Source organism: Geotrypetes seraphini, chromosome 7 (assembly GCF_902459505.1).
Source record: "Geotrypetes seraphini chromosome 7, aGeoSer1.1, whole genome shotgun sequence".
Classification (NCBI taxonomy): domain Eukaryota; kingdom Metazoa; phylum Chordata; class Amphibia; order Gymnophiona; family Dermophiidae; genus Geotrypetes; species Geotrypetes seraphini.
Window position 1 is genome coordinate 109,447,975 of NC_047090.1, and position 21,288 is coordinate 109,469,262.

The 21,288-nt window shown below is 45.5% G+C and overlaps 1 protein-coding gene across 2 annotated transcripts in view; it reads right to left on the reverse strand.

Annotated features, from left to right (window-relative positions):
* Positions 1-21,062, reverse strand: part of MAP3K9 (mitogen-activated protein kinase kinase kinase 9) — a 76,744-nt gene extending 55,682 nt beyond the window's left edge. The window contains exons 1-2 of one of the 2 annotated variants that reach the window (XM_033953508.1): positions 20,651-21,062; positions 6,656-7,069 (exon numbers count right to left, since the gene is read on the reverse strand). In XM_033953508.1, coding sequence (XP_033809399.1) covers positions 6,656-6,887 — 232 coding nt within the window. In that variant the 5' untranslated portion in view covers positions 6,888-7,069; positions 20,651-21,062. Of the gene's footprint in view, positions 1-6,655; positions 7,070-19,590 lie in introns of both variants that reach the window. The other variant, XM_033953507.1, reaches the window with a different exon arrangement.
* Positions 21,063-21,288: the final 226 nt, after the last annotated feature.

Consider the following 21,288-nt stretch of genomic DNA (forward strand, 5'->3'; position numbering starts at 1 on the left):
TTGAAGTTCATCTGCATTTATTTGCCCACTCCTCCAATGTTGTCAGGTCTCTTTGCAGTTCTTCACATTCCCCTATAGTTTTAACCCTGCTACAGAGTTTTGTGTCGTCTGCAAACTTTATAACTTCGCACTTTGTCCCTGCTTCCAGGTCATTTATAAATACATTGAACAGCAGCGGTCCGAGTATAGACTCCTGTGGGACACCGCTCGTTACCCTTCTCCAGCCCGAGTAGTGGCCCTTCACTGCAACCCTCTGTTTTCTGTCTGCCAACCAGTGTTTAACCCATCTATGTACGTCCCCTTCCACCCCGTGGTTCCACAGTTTCCCAAGTAGCCACTCATGAGGTACCTTGTCAAAGGCTTTTTGGAAGTCGAGATATATGATGTCTATGGGGGTCCCCTTTGTCCATCTGGCTATTTATCCCTTCAAAGAAGTGTAGTAAGTTCATTTGGCATGATCTTCCTTTGCAGAAGCCATGTTGGCTCGTTTTCATCAGCTTATTCCTTTCAATATGCTCACAGATACTGTCTTTTATCAGTGCTTCTACCATCTTGCCCGACACTTAAGTCAAACTCACCAGTCTATAGTTTCCTGGATCACCTCTCGATCCCTTTTTGAAGATAGGTGTGACATTTGCTATTTTCCAATCCTCCGGGATCACCCCTGTTTTCAAGGACAGGTTGCAAACTTTCTGGAGTATTTCCGCTATTTTGGCTTTCAGTTCCTTTAATACCCTTGGGTGGATCCCGTCCGAGCCCGGGGATTTGTCGGTTTTCAATCTGTCTATCTGTCAGAGGACATTTTGGAGGCTTACCTCTAATGTCAATAGTTTTTCTTCTGAGTCTCCGTTAAAGATTTCTTCGGATTCCAGTATATTGGATGTGTCCTCGCTTGTGAAGACTGACGAGAAGAACATGTTTAGTCTGTCAGCCACCTCCTTTTCCCCCCTTATCGCTCCTTTTATGTCTCCATCGTCCAACGGTCCCACTTCCTCCCTTGCCGGTTGCTTCCCTTTAATATATCGAATATATCTTCTGAATGTTCAAAAAAATACTGCACCCTCAACCCCTAGGGATCTGCTGTCTGGTACAGACTTTGGCTTGTGATCCTGCACACTGGCCCTAAGATCATCCAGACCTTTCCCAAAGAGTAACTGTCCTTTAAAGGATAATTTACTCAAGGTCACCTTTGAGGAGGAATCCCCCAACTACTGTTTGATCCATAAAATCCTGTGGGTAGAAATGGAATAAGCAGACATTTAGCTCACAACGCTGAACAGATAATACAGAACATCAGCTACATAATCTACTCCAGACATTAGAAACTGGTGATCCCTCCTTGTCACTCCAACGCAACTTGGAGTGGCAAGCCCAGGCGACAAAAGAAGCCGCTGCAGCTGTTTTTAAACCTGAGGCAGCGGCTTCAAAGATTCTCTTATGAACAAAGTCCAGCCTGTAGTCTTAGGCATCCTTTGATACCACACCTCCTTACTTGGTAACCTGCGTCACCAGGGAATTCATTTTCGGTGGAACAAAGAGCTGGGTAAATTCAGCAACCATCGGATAGTTTTGCCATAGCTTTGGCTACCCGAAGGAGCCCTTCTAGGACCTCTCAATGGTCTATTAGTATCTTTATAATGTTTTGAGAGGGAAAACAAGGTTTGTGCTCATAAGTGAGCACTGTGTAGCAGAGGATTGCAGTCTCTCTATCTTTAATTCCTGGAGGGATTCCATGATCACCTCCAAAAGCACCAAGTAGTGTTGCCTGATTCAGGAAAAAAAAAATTTGATTCGATTCAGCCTATTGAATTAGTTTTTCGATTCAATTTTCCTGCCCAATTGGGTGTTTTTTGTTTGGTTTTGGTTTTTTTTTTCAAACATCCTGGTGGCAGGGCCGGATTTTCCTATAAGCTAACTAGGCTTCAGTCTAGGGCCTCAAGATCAAGAGGGGCCTACATTCAAATTGTTAGCAAAATTAAAATTACACTATTCTCAAAACAGTGAACACTAAAACACTGTTCAACATCTATATAAGAGACTTGACAGAAGGGCTCCGAGGTAGAATAACATTATTCGCCGATGATGCCAAACTAAGCAATGTAGTGAGCAAAAGCACAACAGACAAAAATTCAATGGCAGACGATATGATGCATGACCTACTTCTACTGGAGCGCTGGTTTAGGTCCTGGCAACTCAGTTTCAATGCCAAAAAATGCAAAGTCATGCACCTGGGAAGCCAAAATCCATGAAGGATTTACATCCTGAAAGGCGAGATCCTGACAAGAACTGAAGCAGAAAGAGACTTAGGGGTGATTGTCAGGGAAGACATGAAGTCTGCAAATCAAGTGGAGCAAGTTTCATCCAAAGCAAGGCAAATCATAGGTTGCATATGCAGGAGTTTCGTCAGCCGTAAACCTGAAGTCATTATGCCACTGTATAGATCCATGGTGAGACCGCACCTGGAGTACTGTGTGCAATTCTGGAGGCCGCATTACAGCAAGGATGTGCTGAGACTGGAATCGGTACAGAGAATTGCCACCAGGATGGTCTCGGGACTCAAGGAGCTCCCATACGAGGAGCGGTTAGGGAAGCTGCAACTCTACTCACTCGAGGAACAGAGAGAGAGGGGAGATATGATCGAGACATTCAAGTATCTCACGGGCCTCATCGAGGTGGAAGAAGATATCTTCTGTTTCAAGGGTCCCGCGGCAACAAGGGGGCATCAGTGGAAAATCAGGGGCGGGAAATTGCACGGTGACACTAGGAAGTTCTTCTTCACTAAAAGGGTGGTTGATCGCTGGAATAGTCTTCCACTTCAGGTTATTGAGGCCAGCAGCGTGCCAGATTTTAAGGCCAGATGGGACAGACATGTGGGATCTATCCGCAAAGATAGATAGGGAGGGTCATTGGAGTGGGCAGACTTGATGGGCCGTGGCCCTTATCTGCCATCTATTTCTATGTTTCTATGTTTCTATGTTATGCTTCGGGATCAGAACCGGCTCCGGCCGCAAAGGGGCGCCGATTCGGCTTCTCCCTTTCTTTTTCTCGCCCTGGAATTAGGATCGGGGAGGGAAAGACGTCAGTCCGGAAACAGTTGGGCAAAACCCAGCCCCGCGGGAAGAGAGGCAAAACGTGGATCCGTCAGGACAGGGCGGCCCAGACTGGCATCGAAGTGGGGGGGGTGGGGTGGGGGGTTTCAGTGGAAGGAGGATGGGAGGCAGGCGGGCATCGGAGGGGGGTGAGGTGAGGAAGGACGCACTGGGGGCACTATGGACATAGGAAGGGGCAATGTTGTGTGTTATGTTTGATTAGTTATTGTTACAAGTACTATATATGGTGCTGAGAATAAATGTCCAAATAAGTGTTCTCGACTTTTTTTTATTCATTATCCGTGTCACATTTTTTATAAAGGTTAGTACCAATAACAACATTTTCATTTAACATATTGATATATATCACAGTAATGATGTATTTTATTATCTCTCATGTAATTTACAAACTTAAAAATGGGAGGTGAAAGGGCCTCATAAGTGGAATAGCCTAGGGCCTCTTTTCATCTAAATCCGGCCCTGCATAGTGGGTTTATTTTATAGCCTCTTCGCCCCCTTTGTCTTCTCCTAACCATACTGGCGCTGTGGTGTAAACAAAATAAACAAACAAAAAAGACTTTTCCTCTCTCTGTTAAATCCTAGCTCATGTTTGTGGTCTAACACCAGCTCTGGCAAGATACACATTTCAAATCTGACATATTGTAATCACAAAACAGAAAATATAATTAGTTTTTCTACCTTTTTTTGTCTGATCATTATTCAAATTTTGTTGGTCCCAGGTTCTGGTTGTCTTCTGATAACTTGCTTGCCAGGGTCTCCTTCTTTCTCCATGCTAAGCATCCATCTGCCATCTCTGTCCTCCCCTTCCATTTCCCTTCCCTCCCCAGGAGGTCTGGCATTTTTCCTTTTTTTCGTCTCCCTCCATAGATCCACCTTTTCTTAACTACCCTTTCATCCAGCATCTCTTCCTCCTTCCCCACTACCCCAGGGTCCACCATCTCTCCCTTTCTTTTCCCAACTACCCTCCTATCCAGTATCTCTATTCCCCCCCTCCACACCATCCCTTGTGTCCAACTTCTCTCCCTTTCTGTTCCTTATCTCCCTAAATCCCATTATCCATCATCTCTCTCCTTCTCCTCTATTTTCAGACCCATTATTTCTTCCCCCCCCCCAAAGTCCAGCATATGCACGTCTCTTTGAACCCCGCTTCCATCCCTCCGTGTACTTCTACATCAGGGCCCCCCTCTCCTGAAGGTCTGTCCCCCCCTGAAGGCCTGCACCCCACCCCTAAAGGCTTGTCCCCCCCCTTAAAGGTCTGCATCCCAGCCCTGAAGATCTGCCTGTCCCCACTGAAGGCCTCCTTGTCCCTCCCCCGTGAAGGCCTGCATCTCCCCCGAAGGCCTGCCTGCCTGCCTGTCCCCCCCCCCAGAAGGCCTGCGTGTTCCCCCTGGCCTCCCACTGGTGTCCGGCTTCCCCCCTGGCCTCCCCGCACCATTTACCATTGAGGAGCAGCCTGCAGATAAGATTACGGTGCTAGCGATTTTTGCACTGCTTCGGAGTTGTTTCTTCTGCCGCGGTCCCGCCCCTCCTCTGACATCAGAGGCAGGATCGCGACGGAGGAAACAGCTCAGAAGCAGTGCAAAGATCGCTAGCACCACGATCTTATCTGCAGGCTGCTCAACGGTAAACGGTGCGGGGAGGCCAGAGGGAAGAAGCCGGACGCCAGGGGGGGAAGCCAACAGCAGCACTTCCCGACTGACCCTCCTCCCTCGCCCTCTAAAGCAGGTGCGGCAGTGGCTGGCCAGCAAGAGCAGTGCTGCCGCTCCTGCTTTAGGGGGCAAGGGGGGAGGGTCAGCCAAATCGGGAAGCCGATTTTTTTTGTTTTGAATCGATTCGAATCAATTCACCCGAAGTGAATCGGTGAACCGATTTGAATTGTGAATCGGGCAGCACTAGCACTAAGGGCTTAAACTGCATGTGCAGAGTCGGGTCCTCTCCGAGATCAAAGGCCTCCACCAAATCTGGATCCAGCCCACCTAGAGATGAAGCCACATCTGGTGCTACAGAGGACCCTGACTGGGACAGTAAAGGCATTGATATAGATCCCTTTTTGTCCCACTCTTCCTCAGACTGGTGCTCATCATCTTGTACACAGCATTGTTGCTGAGGAATTGCGCTCTTCGGGGGAGGGGGGATCCCGGCGCCAGCTTGGCCACAATCTCTAAGGGTTCCATGCGACCCTTATTAATCATGTAAGCTTCAAACATAATATTAATGAATTCAAGGGGAAACCTCTGTTCAGGTCATCCAGATGGCCCCTACAGACGCTCATGAGCTCCTTTCTGGGGTTTTGCAGCAGCAGAATGGCTACACTTTGCCAGGGAAGCACTTGCTCTCTGGCTCGAACCTGAACTCTTTTCCTGGCCCTTGCATCATCTGAGCACTAAAACCCCTCAAGAGACTAGAGGAGGCTAAGCCAGCAGCTACCGCCCCCCTCACAGGTCCCATGGCACGTGGGACATAGACAATCCTCAAACGGCCATCCAGTGCAAATCTGGCATGACTCCAAAGTATCCTGGTCTGAGGAGTCCAGCACACCTGTTTTTAAGCAAAATTGGAGGCGTTTTCAGACAGATAGAGGCTTTTATTTTCAAACTGGGAAATTTAAAATGCCTGCCGTAGTAGCGATTTTAGCACCACAAACGGCCCAGGGGAGATATACTGGGGTTCCAAAAACTAGAAATTTTGGTATTTTTAGAGGTGGGAGACCTTGACTCTAACCCCAGAACCCCCAAAATATCTGTTTTTAAACACACTTACACCAATTTTGTTTTTTTCATGCTGTCGGCCTGTTACTCACTATGCCAGGCTGTATGCTGGGAGCTGCAAGTGCTGAAGCTGCAGACAGCTTAAGGGGAGAACTCCTGCCTCAAGCCTGGAATCTGGACTGCTTGTCTCTTCCGACTGCCTCTTGGGCCCAAAGACCGGCTGGAGACCTCAACCACCACCAGAACTTCGTGTGCACAGTCAAGGGGAAGAAATACAGTCTGATCTGATCTTGGAAAAACTGCCACGGAACCATACGGCCTGCGCTCAAGCCCAATGCAGACAGAACTTTGGGCGAGCCTTGCTCCCAAGAGACCGGTCCCTGAGTTCCTGGACTGTTAGTGCAGGCTATCCAAGTGGGTGCACTGCAAGGCAGTCTGCCCCTTGGATGCAGACCTCTGACCAGAGAGTCTGCACTCTCTCATAGCTAAAGATGTCCTAAGTCAGGGATCCTCTGCAGCACCAAAAAGCCTCCAAAACGGTAAGCAAAAATTGAATTTAAAAGAAAAATAAACACGAGCAGAAAAGACAGTCTCCTACCATCTCGCTTGTAGGAATTAGAGGACAGTCCAGAGAGATGGGAGGCGGAGCAAAAGAATGCTAATGAGGCTCTCTACAAGAATTCTCGTGAGAAGGGGGTCGACTACCTGAAGTTTCAGGAATAATGGATATGTCGTACTAGAAAACATCATTACATTGAGACTGTCCAAAAACCTCTTACCTAAATAACTAAAAATAAAAGGATTTTTATTTACTTTTAGTTCTCATTTGGTACTTACTATTGCTGGACTTCAGATCACGATGGATGACTGGCACTACCACTTCATCGTGTAAGTAATGCATTCCCTTGGCAATCTGCACAGCCCAGTTCACCAATATATCTGGGGGAATATGCTTTCCATAAAGTACCCCATTCAAAGTTCCTCCACGGGCAAACTCCATGATCAAGCACAGGTTAGGTTCCTTGAGGCATACCCCCCTCAGGGCAATGATGTTTGGATGCCTCAGCATGGCAAACACTTTGGCCTCTTGCCTGACATTCTCTATGGTTTGACCAATGTCTTCCTCAGGATCATGTCGGACTGCCTTCACAGCCACCTCATCTCCTCTCCAGGTAGCACGATAGACCTTTCCAAAGCCTCCAATGCCAATAATTTCTTCCAGAGTCAGCTCTGTGAAATCTATTTCTATCACTGAAATAGTCAGATGGGAAAAGAAACAAACAAACAAAAAAATTAAATTAAAGATTGTTTCTGATAGGGCTGCCTAATATGTCACAAATACTTTAACAGAATCATTTTGCACTTGTGATAATTTTCAGATTTAACTTAAAAATTTGCAGCATATATTAGATTGGTATTATACATAACATACCCTATTCCTTTATCATAGGGTTACCAGATTTTACTGCATGTATCAAGGTAAGAACCACCCCCCTCCGTGCTCACTGCCCCCCTTCCACCACACAAAAATTTGAACGAAAAGGTACAAACCTGTCTCTAAAACAGCAGCATCTGGTATGGGGAAGCCCAGTAGAGCTGCACACAGGTGTCTTAAGTAGCTTGGTGGGTGGGCTAGTGATTTTCTCTGTTCTGGGCTAGTGAACCATAGAGAGGGGGACCCAGGCCTATAAGCCCCTACATTTATGGTGGAAAATGTTTGCCCCCAAAACCTTACTCTACTGCCATATAGGTGCTACCTGTAGCTATAAGGGCTATTGAGGTTGTAGACAGGTGGGTATAGTGGGTTTGGGGGGTGTTTTGCGGGGTTCACCATAACCTATAATAGTCTTCTGGTGAGATATTTATCTGGCACCCTTTATGTGAAATTCACAGCAGTGCCCTCTAAGGTGCCCCACTGCTCTGTTGCCATTTCTGGGTGGCCAGTCCATTACAGGACTAGTCCCTTCCATGTCCAAATGGCCTTGTTCTGGGCGTTTGGGAATTGGATGAAATTTTGTTTGAAAATGTGATATAAAGATAGATGTCCTGATGGTTTGGGTGTCCCAATGGCCTGGACATCCAGATAGAGGATTTAAAATATATATATATATATATATTTCTAGACATATGGTGGTTTGCCTTTTGACTTTGGACGTCTAGTGCCATACCTCTAAATTGGACTTAGACGCATGTTTTGAAAATGCCCCTCAAAGTGTGGTAGACTAGAGCAAGGCAATTAAGACAAGACAGAATAACAAGGGTAATTGGGAGTGAACTACAATATTTGATAGACTAGAGGGGAAGGATTAATACATTAGGGTTAGCTATATCTTTCAGACCAGCACCAATGAAGGGAAAACAGAATATCAGTCTACACAAATGCATCAGTAAAGAGAGATGTCTTAAGATTCATTTTAAAACTGTAGTTGAGAAGTTTATAATCTTAGGTGATGAAGTATCATGCTCCAATATTCCGGGCTTTGGACCAAAAATATAGAATATCTCGTATGATCATGAACAATCTCCCTAAATAAAGGAGTTAGGAAACAATTCTGCTGGGATGATCGGAGACAGCATGGACAATAATAAGGGAGAGGTGCAAGAGAGTGAGTGGATCACAGGTATGGAGAACTTTAAAGGTTTTGTACCTAATACAATGATTTAATGGCATCCAATGGGCAGCTTTCAAGACAGGGTTTACATGGTTGTATTTTCTTGTGCCTACAATTAATTGAATGCTGATATTTTGTATTAATTTCAAAATTTACATAAATCTGTTGTAAAGAGTGTTGCAATAGCCTAATTGACTAATAACCAATGAAAGAACTAAAATATTCAAGGCCGGTGGGTGTAATAATTTGATGGCATGAATTAACCTGAGCTTATAAAAGGATTTCTTTATCACTCCTCCTATCTGCTGCGTAAAACAAAGAGAATGGTCAAGTAATCAGTGGCTTGTGGTGACATGTACAACAGGAGATTCAATGAACATGCCAAACAATAAGAAGGGCTTGGCACCCCTATGCAGTACTTTTCCATTATCACAAAAACAAGAGGTACTCAGCAGCCTCTATATAGTACTTCCTACTAGCAATCCTGGCATTTCAACAAGAACACAAAGAGGGGCTTGGTAGCCCCAAAATAAGAGTTCCCATCACCATTGGAGATAGTGGGACTCAGTGACCCCAACAAAACACCACCCGTATTACTTCCCAATCCTCTTTTCTGATGTAAACTGTACCCAACAGCTTATTCCTCTCCCTCTTTTATCTCTTGCACTTCCCCTTGACCTTGTCTCCCATTCCTTCACACACATTCTCCTGCTAACTACTTACCTCCTCTATTTTCACATCCTCTCATCCCTTCTACTTTCTCCTCCCCTCCTGTTGCCATATCTCCTTCTTTCTATCTTACCCGCACCCTATACTCTCCTCTACCCTTATCCCTTTACTTTTCCCTCCTTGTGCCCTGAATTTCCCTCATTCAGCCCAACACCCCTTCTTTTACCCCACCTCCCTTTTTTCCATCTTGCCCCAGCCCTAACCCATTTCTTTTCCCCTCTCTTGCCACTCTAAATTCTGAACCTCCTAACCCATCCCCTCTGTACCTCTTTATTGTTCACATTCCTTTTCTTTAACCATTCCAAGAACCAACTCAAACCTGCACTCACCTCTTTGTGCCCCATTGCCTCCTTTCTCTCATTCCACTCTTGCTCCATAAACACTCCTCTTTCCATCACACCTAACCAGACTAAAATAAGACATTAAGCTTAGAAGGGCCATTCGCCTCCTACTTCCAAGACAACGATGACTTAACCTCTTTCTTCCCTCATTGACCTGTGGAGAAATTGTAGCTGTAACGCTGAGGTGGGAGAAGAAGGTGGAGTTAACGGTTCATAGACAACCCCGCGAAAGACAAAGGTGCGCGCCGACAGTCCCGGCGCGCTTTTGACCTGACACCGGAGTTAACATAAAGCTATAAGGGAAATGCTGCTTCCTGCTGCTTTTCGGTATTCAGGTTGCTTAAGGTATCCAATGTTTTGAAAGACAACCCCCCCCACACACACACACCTGTCATACCTGTGCTCTATCCCTAACCCCATCCCCCATTCTATCCCCTACCCTGCCCTAAAAAATAAATGCAGCTTAGTGCAGAAATACAGGATTCAGGCAGAGAGGGGGAGTACAAAAAATTGTATTCTTCAGTATCTATTCAACCACTTTCTCCCAAATCCTATATGCTTGCTCTATATGGTATTAAAAACAAATAAATTCAGAATCCACAGACCACTCCGGCCCTCCCCACCCCCACCCCAAAATGAATACAGAACATAGCTAAAGCATTTCCCTATAAAACTCACCATGCAAAAACATTTCCGATTCTAATGTAATCTCACTAACAGCAACATAAATCCTTCAGTATCAGGCATCAATATTAAGAAGTAATATGACTCTACAAAATGCCTTTGCTGAACCGGCGATCTCGGGCCGCGTGGGAGCCCTGCTCCACCCCCGAAACCCCAGCGACTCTGCTATCCTCTTAAAAGCAGCTCCTCTGCCACCGGGAGCTGCCTTTGCTGAACCGGCGATCTCGGGCCGCGTGGGAGCCCTGCTCCGCCCCCGAAACCCCAGCGACTCTGCTCTCCTCTTAAAAGCAGCTCCTCTGCCACCGGGAGCTGCCTTTGCTGAACCGGCGATCTCGGGCCGCGTGGGAGCCCTGCTCCGCCCCCGAAACCCCAGCAACTCTGCTCTCCTCTTAAAAGCAGCTCCTCTGCCACCGGGAGCTGCCTTTGCTGAACTGGCGATCTCGGGCCGCGTGGGAGCCCTGCTCCACCCCCGAAACCCCAGCAACTCTGCTCTCCTCTTAAAAGCAGCTCCTCTGCCACCGGGAGCTGCCTATGCTGAACCGGCGATCTCGGGCCGCGTGGGAGCCCTACTCCGCCCCCGAAACCCCAGCGACTCTGCTCTCCTCTTAAAAGCAGCTCCTCTGCCACCGGGAGCTGCCTTTGCTGAACCGGCAATCTCGGGCCGCGTGGGAGCCCTGCTCCGCCCCTGAAACCCCAGCGACTCTGCTCTCCTCTTAAAAGCAGCTCCTCTGCCACCGGGAGCTGCCTTTGCTGAACCGGCGATCTCGGGCCGCGTGGGAGCCCTGCTCCGCCCCCGAAACCCCGGCATCTCCGCTCCCCCTGCTGTCAGGGTTTTTCTTATCCCCTGCGTCTCTTTCAGACAGAGAAAGGAGGAAGCCTCTCTCCATCCTGTCCCTACTTCCTCTGCCCGGCTAGGTTCTTGCCGTTTCAACCACCAATCCTGACTTCATTGACAAGCTCCATCCCGACAATTCCTACTTAACTGTTTTTGAGTCCGACTAAGACCCTCTAGATTCTAGTTAGTGTTAAAATTGCCAAAGTTCTTCAGTTTCTATTCAACTGTATAATTGCTCTGCTATTCTATTGTTTAAGTCCTGCTTAAGACCACCGATCCCTCCTCCTGTTTTTAAGTGTGTTAAAGACCTCCATATTTTATTCAACTGTTCACCAGATTCACCAGATTATATTTAATTGTTTTAATTCTCCTCAATTGTCCGGCTCTGCCCAACAAGGCTCTACCAAACCCCACCATGAAACCACACCCATGGATCCTTCTCCTCCTTCTCTGCTCATCCTCCAATATCTCCTTCTGCCTGAAACCTCCCCCTCCTAACTCACTGAACCCCACTATTGTCAATCCCACCTGCCCTGGTGCCATAATCCACACGCTTTTGCGCACCAGAAGTCATCCCCCCCAAAAAATCCCCCGAAGAATCAATCACGCCTCCTTAAAGCCCATCTCCCCTGCCATACCTCCCAACCACGCCTCAGACTCTCTCACCCCAGTCCCGTCTCTCTACTGCAATGCCAGATCTGCTTGCAACAAAACCCAAATTCTGAAGGACCTTCTCGAAGATCTCAATCCCGGATTCCTATTCATCACTGAATCATGGATCACAAAAGACGACCTAATCTCTCAAAACGAACTCTGTTCCCACGGTTACCAAGGCCTCTTCTCCCCCAGAATTAATCGTAAAGGTGGTGGCCTGGCACTCCTCCACAAATCATTCTTCGACGTCCAACTTTTAGAAAAGGGTAGCCATGCCTCCCTAGAATACATGTTAACCTCCGTCAATGACGAACTCCATCCTCACCCACTGGGTATCCTGCTTTTATATCGTCCACCATCCCCCTGGAACAAATCCTCTGACCTCGTCCTTGAGACTATCACCAACGCCTTCCTTAAATTTCAAAGACTACTAATCATTGGAGATATTAATCTTCACATAAACGACACCACCAACAAGTATGCTATTGATCTCAACAACTTCCTCACCTCTTTAGGATTCCCACCCCTGGCTCTCTCCCCAACCCATGAAAAGGGGCATACTTTAGACATCATCAGCTTCCTCGACCTCACCGACTACAAAACTTCGGTTGACGACACTCGCTGGGAACCTGTCCCTGGTCCAACCACTTCCTAGGGGCTTTCTGCCTCCCCATTTTCATGTCCCACCTCGAACCACCACCGCGCTCCCCAATCCCATTACCTTCCGCAAAAAAATTGCGAGCGACCTGTTCTGGAACAAACTCCTCAACCTACTTTCCACCACTCCCAATCCTCCAAGCCCTGAATCCAACTGGCTTAATTGGATCACCCTCTCGGAAACCACCTACCACTCCCTTGCTCCTCTATCCACCAAAACTGTCTCCTACCCCCGCAAGGCCCCCTGGTACCTTCCATACCACAGACAACTAAAACAAAAATGTCGAATACTGGAACGCAAATGGAAAAAATCTAAATCCCCCTCCGACAGACAGACCTGGAGGGTGAATATTAAATTCTACAACACTGAATTAAAAAAATCAAGGAAGAACTACTACGGCAACAAAATCTCCAGATCCAACAACCAAAGCAATACACTGTTCAACATTTGGCGTTCCATATCCTCCAAACACGATCCCGCCACACCCCCCTCCTCCCCATCTGCCGATGAACTAGCTAAATTTTTCAATGAGAAAGTCACCACCTTAAGATGCTCCTTCCCTCCAACACCCTCCTACAACTCTCTGGTGCTCGCCGCCTCCAACACTAATCCATCCGAAGCCAACCATATCCCAGCCGATAGATCCTGGACCGCCTTCGATCCCGCCTCCGACTCCCAAGTTTCCAAACTCTGCCTCAAATTAAAATCCTGCAACTGTACCTTGGATCCCTTCCCCTCCTACTTATACGAAAATATTTCCACACAAGCCATCTCATCTCTCACCAAACTTATAAATTCCGCCCTACTCTCAGGCCTTTTTTCTGTAGAAATGGGACACATTGCATTATCCCCCCTACTGAAAAAAGCTGATCTAAACCCCTCCACACCGTCCAGCTACCGCCCAATAGCTAACATTCCTCTTCTGACCAAGATGCTGGAGTCCATCATAGCTACCCAACTCTCATCCTATCTTGAGAGATTTTCCATTCTTCTACCCTACCAACATGGCTTCAGACCCAACTTTAGCACTGAATCCCTTCTGGCCTCTTTAATTTCTAAAGTCCAACATCTTCACTCTTGCAACAAGTTCGCTGTCCTTCTTCAATTTGATCTTTCTGCAGCCTTCGACATTGTCCATCATGACATTCTTATCCTCCAACTTTCGGAAATTGGCATACACTCCACAGTCTTAGACTGGTTCTCGAAGTTCCTACGTTCGTGCTCCTACTTCGTTAACATGAACGGTACCTCATCTTCCCCTTGGAAACCGATTTGTGGAGTTCCTCAGGGTTCACCTCTATCCCCGATTCTTTTCAATGTTTATATGTCTTCCCTGAAACTCCTCCAACTATCCCCCTCTGAGACACTTTACACTTACGCCGACGACATCCTTGTCCTCCTTGAGACTGATCCCAACCTCACCAACCTCTCTGACAACATCTCCTCTTGTATAATGAATCTCCAATCCTGGGCTCTCACCATTCAAATGAAACTTAATGAAACCAAAACTAAACTACTCTGGCTAGGCCCAAAATTGGATCAGCTGCCCACCGTCATCCCATTATCCTCTGGCACCAAACTGCAGCTTGAGCACTCAAGCAAAGTTCTGGGAATCATCATCGACTCTACACTGTCCTTCAACGATCACCTTAACTCCTTAGTAAAAAAATGCTTTTTCAACCTTCACATGCTAAGGAAAGTCAGATCCTGCTTCCACCAACAACACTTTGCTATCCTCGTTCAATCCATTATTCTTTCTAGACTGGACTACTGCAACTCCATTTACTTAAGCCTAACAAAGAAAAGTCTTCTCAGGCTTCAGCGGATTCAGAACACCGCGGCTAAATTAATCTTCGCAAAAAGCAAATTCGACCACGTCTCCCCGCTTCTGTCTAAGCTTCACTGGCTCCCAGTGCTCCTCAGGGTTCACTACAAATGCACCTGCCTAGCCTTCAAGTCTCTACACAGCATCCTTCTTCCCCTGTTTCCACTATCTTGGCTCTCCCCGAATCCTAACTCTACCAGATCCACTCAAAAACTCATACTGTCATTCCCCTCTTTGAAGGGCATCTCCCATACAGGAAGACTTGGAACATCCCTCCTCTTCAGGATCACCGAGCTATGGAACAGCTTATCTGCCCCTCTTCGAAGTTCGCCCTCACTCCAACATTTCAGAAAACATTTGAAAACTTGGCTTTTCTCTAAAATGTAACCACTCCCTCCCTCTCCACTCTACTTAGTCCCCATCCTTCCTTCCTTTTTACCAAGCCCTCCTTCCTCCCATTGGAGTTCCTTTCTTTAGTAATTCCTGTAAACCGTGTCGAGCTCTACTTCCGTGGAGATGATGCGGTATACAAACTTAAGTTTTAGTTTAGTTTAGTTTAGTCATTCAGGATCTAGGGGAAAACAATCATGCCAGCACTAACTTCCCCAAAAACATACCCTACCATAACAAGGCGGCGACTTAAATATTTCAGTGGACCACAGAACTTCAGTAATCTATTGGAGAAAACTGAGTAAACCAAATTACTACAGTTAGCTAAACAGAAAATTTACATCTTAATAATAGAGTATTTGATCTTGGACAAGCACACATAATACAGATACCAAATAAAAAATAACTGATTACAAACTAGAAAATACAGTAGAAACATGTAGACAGAAATTAAGCAGAAATCCCAAGAAACCAGATCCTGCATGTAGCACAACACCAGAGAAATAGAAAAAGATGCATTTCCTTTTGTGCCATGCAAAATAAAAAGATAGCTGATGTTAGAGATAGTGTTAGCAGATGTGTGCAACTAGGGAGCCCCAAATCTGCCTGAACCTGAAAAAAGGCTCAGCTTGGTAGTACACCAAACTCCATCCATGTCTAATACCAGCTCTGGCAGCTGCATATCAGCTGGAGGAAAAGGATGATGTAGAAGAGATAATGAATGAGCGGTATTCAACTTTAGAAAAATGTTTGGATGAGCTTGCTACATCAAAAATAGTTGAGGTCAATTCAAAAGTGAAATATTGTGAATGGCTAACTGAACCGATTTTGAGAAGAGAACTGAGGTATCTGAAGGAAGACCAAGGATGTGGATGATTGTGATAATTATCCATTGTGATTACGTATCAAATATTTTGTGAGATGGAAAGGGACAGATTCTATAGTGATCTAGTGAAACAGGCTATAAATGGACCAAGAGAGCTCTTTGAAACTATACAATTTTTGATTAAAGGTCCAGTTGATTGGACAAATAAATTAGGACCAGTTGCTTAGAATGTTTTGCAGTATTTAATTACTAAGGCTGACGCCCTGCAGGGAATATGTCCAAGTGTCGTACCTTCTGAAGGTGACAAATCTAATATGGTGCTATTGCATTGGTCTGAATTTGATAGGGTGAAAGAAGATCACATATTGATCTTGCTGGATAATTTGCGTCCTACTCGTTCGATGGTTGATCCTTGCTCCTTACTCCTTATCTTTGATAATGTAACCCGTTCTGGGCTCTTTTGGGAGGACGGGCTAAATAAATGAATAAATAAATAAGATGAGTGGTAGGATAATACATTATTTGATGACTATTGTTAATAAATCTTTGAGTACTACTAAAATGCCTGAATTATTAAAAATTGCAACTGTAAACCAATACTGGAAAGGGAGAATTTGAATGAAACCGCCTTGGAAAATTCTTGTTAAATAGAAGATTAAGATTTTGGGAGTTTTGCTCTACTCCACTCTATCAATGAAGGAACAAGTATTAATAATAGTTGGGACCTCTTTACATCTTGTGAGTAGGTTAAAACCTATGGGCCTCATAATCAAAACTGAGATAAGTCTAAAAACCCATCCAAGTCGGCACTTGACAAGTTGTCCAAGGGCTGATAATCAAAATGGCTTTTTAGATGTATGCAACGACTTTTTAGGCCTTTGAATCCTGCTGTGTGCCCACAGCTGAAAGGGGCGTTTTGGGAGAGTGGTTAGGGCAGGATAAGGGCCAACCTAGACTGTTGCCATGTCTGGTTGGCCAGTCCATTATCCATTTGGGGATACCTTGGTATCTGTCACAAAACATGACACTTATCATCCACAGCACTCCTTGAGGTCTGAGGTAGCAACGTACCTTTCATTAGATGGTTTACAGAAAGTAAAATATACCGACACAAGAGCGAAAGCTGTCTCTGTGGCTGGTTTGAAACTATGGAATAAGTTGACAGGGCAGTTAAGGATGACAACTAACTTACAACAATTTAAAAAGTTCTTGAAAACCTTGTTATTCTTGAAGCCGTTTCCTGCATCTAGGTTGGGGGTTCAGCCTTTGGTGCAGTTTTATAATCATGCGATTAGTGAACTTGACCCTCTCCCTTTTTTTTTTTTTACAAAACTGCAGCGCTGTTTTCAGCATCGGCCATGGCGGCAACAGCTCCGACACTCATATGTAAAAAAAAGGGGGGGAGTTATTGAAGGGTGACAGATGTTCACTTTTGTTTAAAGTTTGGAGGAAAATGTATAAGTAATATATTACTGTTTTATTATGTATTGTGTATGTTATCTGTATTTTGTGTATGTGATTTTGCAACCTGCTAGGATTTAAGTGGGCTAGAAGTTTTTTAAATAAATAAATATTCCAAAACCTGACAAATCTAATCAATAAATAGAAAATGAAATTATTTTTCTACCTTGGTTGTCTCATCATTCTATTTTTTTTTAATTGTATTGGTTCCAATCTCAGGTCTCTTCTCTCTTTAATCTTCTAATTCTTGCTAGTGTCTCCTGTTTATTTGACAGTGAGTTAATTCTTTCTTTTCTTCCCTTATTCCTGGTGGAATTCTGTGCTACTGCGCAATGCAGAATTTGTGCAGAATTACCCAAGGTCTGCGCAGATTTTAGTGTCAGGCATTCCATCACTGCAGCCCCAATCACTGCCAGCAACATCTTCGGGCAGCCTGTGTGGGCTCTGCAGGCTTCCCTCTACCGAGGTCCCACCCTCGATGATGTCATTTCCTCTTTATTCGGTGGGACCGTGGTAGACGGAAGCCTGCAGAGCCGTCAGCAGGTTGCCACTAACTGGAATTGCTTCCACAGAGGTAGTGGACAGGAATGTTGGATTTGGGACAATGGGGAGTGTAAAAGATGCTGGCTGGGGGAAATAGCTGAGGTCTATGCAGATTTTGGTAGTGGGTTGGTAATCCCTCGCAGCAGCCCAAATTGCTGCCAGCAACATCTTTGGACAGCTTATGTGGGCTCTGTAGGCTGCTCTCTACTGCAGTCCCACACTCGATGTCACTTCTTCTTTTTCAGTGGAACCGCGGTAGAGGGAAGCCTACACAGCTGGCAGTAGGTTGCCATTAACTAGACTCAGCATAGCAGGGGTAGTGGACAGGAATGCTGGATTGGGGACAATGGGAAGAAAGTGAAAGATGTTGGCGGGGGGGGGGGCAGGGACGGGGGTGAGAAAGATGTTGGCTAAAGAGGATAGGGTGAGAGAGATTCTGGCTGAGGGGCAGAGGTGAGAGATTCTGGCTCTCTGTTTTCTCTAGTATAATTTAATGAAAATAAGCTTGTAGAATTTGCAAATTTTGTGCAGAATTCTGTCAGGTGTAACCTTTGCAAAGGTTCAGTTGCCTGCCAGTCACTTCCTATAGGATACAGATTTTGAAAAGAGCACTGCCCTGAACTGTTACAAGATTATCAGTGGTAAGGACTGCCTCATATAATTCTGCATAGGTACTCAAATTGATTACAATATGACCAAGAAGGCAAAGTTACAGGCTAAGGGGAGGAATGCCTACCAGAATAGTCCCCTTGGAACCCCCTGCAGCAAGGCTGGTGTCCTAATCGGCCCTGGTGCATTTAACCTGAACTATAGGACAAAGCTCTGTTATTTTTCAAATATTGCCTGCTCAAACTAAAATAATGGTGGATGCCTAAACAAAGTTTTTTTGCACCAATCTGGAATTCTTTAATGAGGATAATCTTGCCAAGCCTGGATTTCCCCTGGTTTTTGTTTCCAACCCTGGTCAGAGTTCACAAGGGAACTACTACAGAGCATTTGGATTCCTACAAGAGATACTCCTACAGAATCACATTTCTTTTCAGACACAGAGGAAGAACTGGGTCTCTCTGTTGTTGTCTTTCTGTCTCAACTATGCATGCCATGAAGATATTTAATTAATGAATTGGATATGAGTGTATGTCGTAAACATATTGGACAAGCACTATATACCTATGATAGGGAAAGTTAGGATGAGAACCATGTAAAGATAGTCGTCCCCCCCCCCCCCCCCCCCCCCCCCCGATATTCAGCAATACTTAGCCAGCTGGGAGCAGCTTCTGGTCATCTCAACATCATACAGCATGCTACCTGTCGATATTCAGTGGGAGATAGCCAGCTATCTTCTGCTGAATATCCAGCTTACTAGATTGGCTATAGCTAGTCACCACCAATATTCAGCAGCTGACTGGCTAAGGCTAGCGGCTAGAAAGACCTGCTTTTTAAGCAGGTCTATCTTTCACTGTTTTGCCTTAGCCAGCTAGCCACTAAATATTGGTGAACTTTGACCTGAATATTCCATGCCAGTGGCTGGATACAGCTCCTGTATTGAATATTCAGGATTACCACAGACTGCAGGAGATAGCCGGGCTGCTTCCTGTAGTCTGACTATCAGGGCTAGTATCTCTAATTCGAGTTCTTGCAATTTGGTCATTCAGGTCTTCTATGCGATCACATCAAAGGTGGCTGGTAAATCTAAGTAGAGGAGAAAAACTGGTTTTGACTGGTCCAGATGCTGATGTATTTAAGTAAGTTGTGGTGCTTCTTAGGGCTGTTCAGGGCTATGATTGGCCTGTTTGGTTCAGATGTAGAGCATGAGTTTTAGTAAGAAAACCCTGGAGCTGTGCATGAACAACAGATTCTCAGTGGATGAATGGGTGGGGTCCTTAAGTTTGGAGTTTTATAATAGCAAACTTCCAAACCTGGGTGACTGCTAATCGGGCTGTAGATTTTCTTTTAGCCTACAAGTCCTCCCTCATGCAGACTAATGTGATGTACTGAGTGTTCAGTGGCAACTGCCTTCCCTCCCTAAAATGGTTTCAACACGCCACCTCTTTGGTGTTTCTAAGGGCCAACCAGTCTCAAAGAACTGTGAAAGCGAAGCCAGATCCCCTGTCATAGGGCTGAATTAACTTTGAACATACAATTGCTCATGTTTCCAAATCTGGCAGCTAATTTTTCTATCTGAATTGGGTTTTCCTGCCAAAATGGGTTTACCTGAGGCAACGGAGAGCGACATGACTTGCTTGAGGTCGCCAGCTTCTCTAAGCACTAGAATTCTGTCTACCTAGCAGGAAACAAAAATCTGAATTTGTGATTTTCTCCACTCTCATAACAAAATATATGCAGAGCTTGGTCCAAAGCATGAAAGCATGCTTAGTGAGGTTTCCACTCATTAAAATATTGGCACATCTTTCCAAAAATCACTTCAAACTTAGTCCTGTTATCATCTTGGGTAGAGAGTCTTCCAGGAAAAAGAATTATTTCGATATTGACAAAACATGCACTTTAGATCTGACTGGCTCCACTGAAATCTCACAGGAACATATTGCAGATGTGAAAAGCAGCCCTCCTTTGTTAAACAAAGTCTCAACAGCCAGCCCTCTCTCTTTCTGAAAGCACTTAGTTCCATTAAAAACCAATAAATAAGAGATAAGGACTAAGGAGTCCAAAAGACATACAGAAGTAGTACAGACACAGAAAAGGAGTTAGGAATTGATGGATACTGTAATGATCCTGGCAGCCCTCACTAGGGTTAGGAACGCCCTCCGCTCCAGAAGAGACGTTTTAACCTCTAGGCGTTCAGTTCATGTCCGGAAACTAATCCACTCTGGGTTTTCCCCCCGTTTCCTTCACGTCACACAAACAGCAACAAACTTAGACCAGAGTCCAGGTTAATTTATTATCTTCAAGGGAAAACCTCCTCCATGCGGCAAACCCCAATCACCTTATAGGAGTCCTGGAAAATAAAGTCCACCTGCATCCCCAAGACTCCCTTATCCTTTCAAGCCTGGGATCACGATAGGCTTCTTTTAAGGGGTTTTCAGTCAGGCTTCTTTAGAGACAGCTTGTGTATCAGTCCGTATGTCAGAGGTCCTCATTCCAAAATGCAGATTAGTATCCAGTACCTTGTCTTCTGACCGGGCACCTAAGGGAATGGGGCCTGCAGCCCACCTCCTTTTCCACAGCTTGTAACAACTGTGGGCTTCCCACTGCTGCAAATGCCCGAATGCTTCTTTCATAAACAGAGGAGTCTTACAAATACATTTGTCCGTACCTCTGTTTCATCCGAGGCATGCTTCCATCTCAGCCACACTATTAATATTAAGCTGTCCAGTCTGGGCATGGAAGACTGTCTCCTTTCCGAGTTGCAAGGTCCCCTCCCCCAGCCTTTAAAGGGACAGATCCTTCTTTCAGTGTCAGCTTTCCGGGCATTTGAGAAACACTCATCATACCGTTTCAATAGCACAACTACCCTCAGGGAAACCTTCCCCTTCTGCAGGTTTCTTTGGCTTAAACAGGAAGCACCTCTCCCTGCTAGCCTCTTTGGGAGTGCCGAAGCCTTCCTACTCCCCTCTGTCCTCGCAGCAATTGGCTTTAACTGCTCTTCCCTAGCATCTTGCACTTCTGCTAATTGCCAATAGCTGGGGAATCCTGCTGACTACTCAATCTCTCCCTTAAGCCGCCTCAGCATCTCTGTTCTGAGCTAAGGAGCCTAGTGCTTTCTGGGACATGTAGTTCACTCAGAAATAAACTCCTCTTTTAAAGGGCTGAGATAGGGTAATCTTTCACCAGGCATAATTTTTTTACTGCTCTGACAAGCAATATTTACTTGCTTGTTACAATACAAACAATTAAACCTTGTTGTGGATACAGCTGACATTCACCACAACCCATATACCACATTTATGTTGC